General features: G+C 46.6%; 1 protein-coding gene across 1 annotated transcript; it reads right to left on the bottom strand.

Moving 5' to 3' along the window:
• Positions 1-3,914: 3,914 nt before the first annotated feature.
• Positions 3,915-7,032, bottom strand: LOC109388103 (calcitonin gene-related peptide 2-like). Its single transcript, XM_019652535.1, has 5 exons — positions 6,896-7,032; positions 6,075-6,167; positions 5,176-5,313; positions 4,272-4,456; positions 3,915-4,075 (listed from the first exon to the last, which is right to left on the bottom strand). The coding sequence occupies exons 2-4, from the start codon at positions 6,158-6,160 to the stop codon at positions 4,297-4,299; spliced, it is 384 nt and encodes a 127-aa protein (XP_019508080.1). The 5' UTR covers positions 6,161-6,167; positions 6,896-7,032; the 3' UTR covers positions 3,915-4,075; positions 4,272-4,296.
• Between the last annotated feature and the right edge of the window lie 433 nt (positions 7,033-7,465).

Raw genomic sequence — 7,465 nt, 5'->3', positions numbered from 1 at the left:
AGATTACGGCCCCTCCCTTACAACCTCATTAAGTTTAATTACCTCCCTAAGGGTCCTATCCCCAAACATAGTCACATTGGGGGTTAAAGCTTCAATATATAAATTTGGGGGAGACTCATTCACTCAATAACACATGAATACATGCCATTCAGCCATTACCACAACAATGTTACAGAAAAACAACCTCAAAATCTGAAAAACATATATTTATTTTTCTTGCTCCTGGGTGTTTGGTAGGAATGAGGATGATGTCAGCTGGTGCTGGTTGCATGTGGACCCAGGCTGCAGATCAGGGTCAGGTCCACACTTCTCATTTTTGAACTCAGGCTAAAAGGGAAAGGATACCTTAGGCATATTCTTTTCAGGGTGATGGCAGAAGCAGAAGAGCACTATCCCAACCAGATAAACACATTTCAAGCCTCAGCTTGCACCATGTCTACCAATATTTTATTGGCCAAATTAAGTAATTTGACCAATCCCAAAAACAAAGGAGCAGGGATGTCAATTTCACCCACCATGCTACTATAGCAAGTGTAAGCATATACAGAGCGTGCCAAAAAAATGTATACACATTTTAAGAAAGGAAAACTGTATTAAAATTGTAATACTCAATATATACCAATAACAAAAGATGAATACAAGTCACATTTGACTTCTGCAATTACAAGAGGTGCTCAAAGTGGTTACCATCAGTGTCCAGACATTTCTGATTACGACGAACTACTGCTTGAGCAACGATGACCAAAGTGTCCACTTGTATACATTTTGTTGGCATCCCCAGTATAATACTACGATGGCGTAGTGAAGAATTGGAAGCAATAATTCAATCAGCTACAGCATATTTCTCGAGCTCTGAGTGTTTGGCATGAGCCTTAATTGACACTAAAAGACATTCTTTTGCTGCAATGGCCCATGTGGGTCTTGAGGGGTAAAGACTGATGCTGTAGTCACACCCCAATTTTTTCTCCCCATGTTGTGCTTTGATTGCCTATGTACTCCTTACATCTGTTCTTAGGGTTCTGAGTCAGTGCACCCTACATTGTTTTGAGGGCTCAAATTGATCACACTCTTTCATTCTTTGAGCTCTGAGTCCATTGAGAACTACCCAGAGTTCTGGTGGGAATTCAGTACAGTCTTAGCTCTGTTATTGGTGAAGCTGCCTGGGACCCCAGATTAAAATGGTTTCCCTGTGATTTCTCCTCCCTGCTGTATTTGAAGTCACCTACATAGTCATAGGTATCATTCCTAGAGAGCATTCTACCAGTCTGCTTTGTTTACTGCATGGGAAGAAGAAAAGCTAGTCAACATATTAATCCAGGGAGGAGAAAAGCAGGGTGAGAAGTGTGGTCAAACTGGAGAAACAGTTCTTGTGGAGGTCTTGAGGCAGGGAACAGAGTCACTGATAACTGGCAGCCACCGCAGAAGTCTTCAGGCAGAAGAGGGATTCACTATCCAGGTGATGTAATTGCTGAAGATGAAAGCCCTTGGACAATTTAGCCTGAAGAAAATCAGGCCAAGAGGGAAACTGAGAGTTGACCACAAACATAAAAGAGCAAAGGACTTAACTCCATTCATGCAATAAATATTTATTGAGTGCTACCTCACACCAGGCATACTGTTCTGTGTGTAAGGGATTCCACAATTAACAAAATAGCCATAGCCCTGTCCAGGTGGAACTTACATTGTTTATAGAATGGAGTAAAAATGTTAAACTAACTAACTAACTATATATATAATATAATATATATTGTATAATATATATATATATATATATATATATATTATGGTAGAAGGTAAAACAGTAGTAAAGAGAAAAACATAGTGTTAGGGTGTGTTGGCAGGGTGGGGTACAACTTCAGAAAGATGGCCAGGGTAGGTGGCATTTGAGTAAAGATCTGGAGGAAATGGGGCCAAGGGTAGGGGAATTATGCACAGAGGTACAAAACCAACAAGTGCACACATTTGGGGGGGGGGCATGCTTGGGGATGAAAGATGAGGAATGGTAAGAAGGCCAGTGTGCAGGAGAAAAGTAGGAGATGAGTTCAGGCAGGTAATGGGGCAGGTGGTGAGAGGAGAGGAAGATCAGCTTGGACCTTGTGAACCATTGCAAAGCTCCAGGTACTTACTCTGTGAGATGGGGAGTCAATGCATTCCTTTGTACATAAAGGAGACATGGTCCGATCTACCTTTTAGGCAAAGGTTAGGCTACAGTGTGGAGTACAGACTGAATGAAAGCAAAGGTCATAATTCTATGTGCTCCAGAGGAAATAACTAGAGTCAATGGATGGGAGGGGTTGGTTTTTCTAACTAACAAATCCCAATTAATTGACTGTCCAACAGCTGCTCAGTCACCCTGGGAGTTGCAGTCAGCAGCTTGCCCCTGGCAGTCCAAGTAGATGCCAGGGATGTTAACACTGGAAATTTCCTGTTGAATAAGGCATTATGCCCTATGACATCCCAAATTCCTTCTAATACTGAGCATCTGATTCTAAAGCAGGTGTCACTTCAATCTCCCCTAATTAGAATATATCTCCACGAGTGCAGGGAATTCTGTTTTTTTCTGTTCATTGCCCTATCCTGGTGCCTGAAATAATGTCAAGGATACAGCAGGCACCCAACTAGTATTTGTTAAATGTGTGACTGTCTCAGATAAACTTACTACAGGACTTTGAGCAATGTACTTTTCTTCCCTGCATGTCAGAGGATTAAAAAGTTGCATTGGATGGCATCTGATGACCTTTCTAGGTCTCCCAGTCTGTGATCCCATTTCAAACTCTAAACCATTGTTTCTAAAAGGCTTTGCAGACTACGGGTGTATGGAGGGTGCTTATGGGGAGGAAAGGCAGGGATGGGTAAGGGCACATCTGAGTTAAGGGGAAGTGGACAGAAAGCCTTTAGAGCTGGGGACCAGGACAACCTCTGAAAATGTCTCTGAGATGCACAGGGTTCTAATTCCAATAGGGATGTGTCAGGAGAAACTGGGGGTCCAGGACACTGAGGACCCACCCCCAGCACGTTGCCTTCGCCTCATTTGAGTCAGCCTGGTCAACAAAGTGTTCACAGGACCCTGAGGCTCTCAGGGGAAAACAGTATGAATAGCAGCAGGGGCTCCTTTCAAGTGTATTGAATTAATATTTTTTTATCTTGATGAAATTCACAAATGATAAGATTTTTTGGGGCCGGCCAAATGGCTCAGTTGGTTAAGAGTGTGAGCTCTGAGCAACAGGGTCACCAGCTCGATTCCCACATGGGCCAGTGAGCTGCGCCCCAGCTGAGCTGCCTCTGAGCTGGGAGAACACTTGCTCTTAGCAGCAAGGTTGCTGGTTCCACACTGGTATGGCATGGTGGGCTGTGCCCCCCCACAACTAAGATTGAACACGGCACCTTGAGTTGAGCAGCCGTGAGCTGCTGCGGCCAGATGGCTCAGTGTGCAACAAGGTTGCCGATTCGACTCCTACATGGGATGGTGGACTACAACACCCACCCCCCAACTCCCACCCCCCACAACTAGATTGAAAGCGGCGACTGGACTCTGAACTGAGCTGTGCCCTCCACAACTAAGTTTGAAGGACAACAACTTGACTTGGAGCTGATGGGTCCTGGGAAACCACAATGTTCCCCTTCCCCAATTCCCCAACACTGTTCACCTCCCCAATCCCCCAATCTTAAACAAAAGAAAACAAAACAACCCCCACAAGATTTCTTCAAAAAGAAAGAGTCCATTGAGGCATTAACATGTGTCCCCCAGTCACCCAGGAGGCAGCAGTTTCATGTCTCCCTGAGGTTTAGCAAAATTGCCAACATCAACAGGTTGGCTGATGGGGCCCAGGTTTGCTGCCAGATAGGCCGGTGAGGCATGCTGTCATATTTATTGAGTATAGAAAAAAATATAAAAAAGACGCACACTAACTAGGTCATTGCAATAAAGCTTTATTATCATGCAGCTTTAATTTATTTTAAACAAGGAAGAATGATTTCAACATGAAGCAGCATGCATATGTGTGTGTCTTCCATGCTTTCCTACAAGGTGCTTTTACTATGCAGGAAAAGAAGTAGAGTTCAGCTTCATGTTGACCTAGGAGGAAAAAAAAAAAGCCAGAATTCAGTTACTTGTTAATTGTGAGGCTATTGGCATCTATTATCTCACCTTGGAGTGAGCACCTTCCCCTGTGGATGTCTTAGCCATGTGGGCACAGGGGGGTATAGTGTGGACTGCACCCCTGCAATGCCCAGTCATCCATCCTCCCATCCAACAGTACAAGAGCAGTCACCTTCTTACTGGAGTCATTTAGCTGCTCATTCCTGAACTTCCCTGCGGCGACGGCCAAAGGCTTTGGAGCCCACATAGGTGGGCACAAAGTTACTCTTCAACATGCCTCCAGATCTGCTCAGCAAGCCAGCCAGCTTATCAGTCACACAGGTGGCAGTGTTGCAGCCTCTCTTCTGGGCAGTGATGCTGATTTACAGGATGGAGAAAAAGAGAAGACCTGTCAGTGAGAGGTTGAGAGGTGCTCTGACACCAATTACAGCCTGAGGAAATGTGTGAAACGTTTTGTGGTTCTACATGTATGTGCCCAGCACACAGGTACTCAGATTACTGCACCACTTAGAGAGTTGGGGCAGACAGGAGGGGTCTCACACATTCTCCATTAGTTGAACCCAGAGGCATTCTCAGCCAGGGCAGTGTGGGGAAGGGGTGACCTTTCCCAGCCTTTGTCATGCTGCTCAGTCCTTGATGCTCTGCAGACAGTTGTCAGGGCAGATGCAGGTATGACCCGTGCCTCTTGTGACAACATGCACATCTCCATAGATCCTACACATCTAAAGGCCCAGACCTACCCCAGTCACTATTCTACCTGAGCCCCACCCTCTGCAAGGCCTTTGGCTTCACCTTGCAAATGTGCAGTGAAGGCTCCCTGAAGGTGTGAAAGAATGTCATGTGCAGGTTAACAAGGTGGAGCCAAGTTTCTGAAAGCTCCAGAGCTAATCGACTGGCTTCATACTTACCAGTCCTAATTCCTTCAATGCTGAGAGGACTTCTCAGCACTGCCAGACCAATTTCCAGAGTGAATGGTCACCTATCCAGCTGTGTTCCCTCCCACCTCTCAGGATATGCCTGCCTGGGCATGACTGGAGGGATGGGGTGCCCTGTGTTGGTCAGGTGCGGAGACTCACCGAGCATCCTCAGCCTCCTGCTGCAGTTCCATCTCGCTGATCTTGTTCTGCAGGTAGTCCTTCACCATGGAAGCCAGTAGGATGCACAAATCCTCCTCAGTGAGTGGAGCAGCAGCCAGACGGCTCTCCAAGGCAGACCTAGGGAGGGGAAGAAAACCCAATGTAGGCGCTGAGTCCCTGCTTACCCCGTCTTCAGGAAAAGCAGTCAGGTTCCCTGGCTTTTGCCACTTCTCCTGAGGATGTGGCCACCCCAACCATCGGTGGATAGAACATGGGGCCAGTGTCTCCAAAAATGTTGCTTGGCCAGGAGTCAGGCTCTGGCGATCACGAGTTGGCTTGCTGGAGCTAATCATTCAAGCTTGTGAACGTTTATGGTTCGATTTTCAGGAATTTTATGAGCTTTGTGTTAAATACAGTCATTATTAAAAATGAAATGATAAAACTTACAATTAATTTGAATCAGAAAAAATGATGTAGTTAAATAAATATAATTTGTATGAGGGTGAGACACTAGATGAATAGATCACATTAGATTTATTAACAACAAATTTATTGGCAAAGTACTAGCAGATTAGGATGCAATTTATTTCTCAAACCGTGGTTGAAGTAGATAAATAGGTTTCCTACAGATACAAATATTTGGTGAAAAGCAAAGTGTTCCGTGAGGCTCAAAGAGGTATATAAATTTACAATAAAGAACATTGTATATCTTATTTATATTTGTAAATTGTGTAGAACACACCTTTATATCATAAAAACTCATGCAGGCTTACATACATACATTTACCCCCAACCCAAGAGTTGTTATTAAACATTCAGCACACCGCGATTCAGAGCCTGCAAATTTTTGATCCCTGGCGCAGTGGGAGGGGAGTGTGCTCCTGGCAGGGTTGTCTTACCTGAATGGCGCTGCCTGGAGGATGCCCGCCTGGTACAGGACCAAGATGCCAAGAGCGAGGAAGGGGGAGAGCTTCCAGAAGCCCATGATGCCTCTGCAAGGAAAAAAATAATGTTAGTCCTCCAGCAGTAACACACCCTAGATCTCTGTCCAGGACAGCCTGGGAGTACCGTTTCACAACAGCATTTTCCTACATTGCAATTCAGAGCTGTCCTCCCTGTGCAGAGCTTTTGCTCTAGCAAAGAGACCCTTTGTAAGAAATAAGCTTAGCAGAGCCTTAAATTGAGACCTAAAACTTACACGGGGAAGGGGGGGGGACTCCCAGAACGCACCACGGAGGCTTACAGTTTAGGGCTGATGCCCTAGGTCTTTGCACCTATTTGCCACGCCGTGGCATTGGCCCAAGTTCCAAACCGTTTTTTCCGGGGTCCGCTAGGCGGGAGACGTGATCCATGAGCGCACAGTCTGCAGAAAGCTACTCATGCATCTGTTCTGTGCGCAGTGCCTGGGGAGCTCCAGCGACAGAGATGGGTCTAAGCACGCGTGCAGCGAGAGACAACGAGACTGGAGCCCGGCTCTGCGCGGGAAGAGCGGAACACTGACTCTCCCAACTGAGACTATCCGGTTTTACCTGCGGTAGGCGTCTGGGACGAATCGCGGACCAACAGAGACTGTGTGATGAAGAGATGCAGACAGGAGTGGACAGAGACTCTGAGACCGGCAGGCAGATCGACCAAGAGATAGAGTAATAGAGAGAGAGGGAAGGGAGGAGAGGGAGAGATAATTAGAATCGTACAACGAAGCAGGAATCTCAGGGCTTACCTGGTAGCAGGTAGCAGGTGGCGTGGAGTGGAGGCAATTGCAGAAGTGTTCGCGTCAGGCGATGGCACTGTGGAAGTGGCCGTGACACCTCAGCTGGGCAGTGCCGCTGATGCCTTCGAGCACAAGCGACTCCTCTTATTCCCGCTGCTCTGGGTCTGGGGTGGTCCAGAAGCTCCGGGCAACCAATCAGGGGAAGGCTCCTCTGCTCAGACAGATTGTGTCACCACTTGCGTCCAGAACCTGTAGCATCCAGCAAGATCATCCCACTTGTATTTGCATTGAGGTCATTGACGGAAGGAGGAGGGGGAGTGATGGGGCCCAAGAGAAACACCCACGAAGTGAGCGGATTTTGAGGACAATTTGACGTCATAGTAAATTTCACCTGTTCAGTTTCATCCGGTTTTGAACATGTGCTCCACTCCATCCCCAGCTGTGGGGGTCTTACAGGGCAGTGTCTAGGATTGCAGGGACCCCTGGTTCCCCCAAGTCTGACCCTAGACCCCTGTGCAAGTGAGGCTTGGAGGGTTAATGTGTAAGCAGTATTGACTTGGGGCCCAAGTAGAGCATCTG

Source organism: Hipposideros armiger, unplaced genomic scaffold (assembly GCF_001890085.2).
Source record: "Hipposideros armiger isolate ML-2016 unplaced genomic scaffold, ASM189008v1 scaffold_181, whole genome shotgun sequence".
Taxonomy (NCBI): Eukaryota; Metazoa; Chordata; class Mammalia; order Chiroptera; family Hipposideridae; genus Hipposideros; species Hipposideros armiger.
Note: the sequence above shows the minus strand (reverse complement) of the source record. Positions and strands in the feature narration are given on the sequence as shown.

Excerpts from the sequence above, each read along its gene's own strand:
- LOC109388103 (XM_019652535.1), bottom strand. The coding sequence starts at position 6,160 with ATGGGCTTCTGGAAGCTCTCCCCCTTCCTCGCTCTTGGCATCTTGGTC. Across the intron at positions 5,314-6,074 it reads CTCCAGGCAGCGCCATTCAG|GTCTGCCTTGGAGAGCCGTC; the intron begins GTAAGACAACCC and ends TCCCCTCCCTAG. Across the intron at positions 4,457-5,175 it reads CAGGAGGCTGAGGATGCTCG|CATCACTGCCCAGAAGAGAG; the intron begins GTGAGTCTCCGC and ends CCTGTAAATCAG.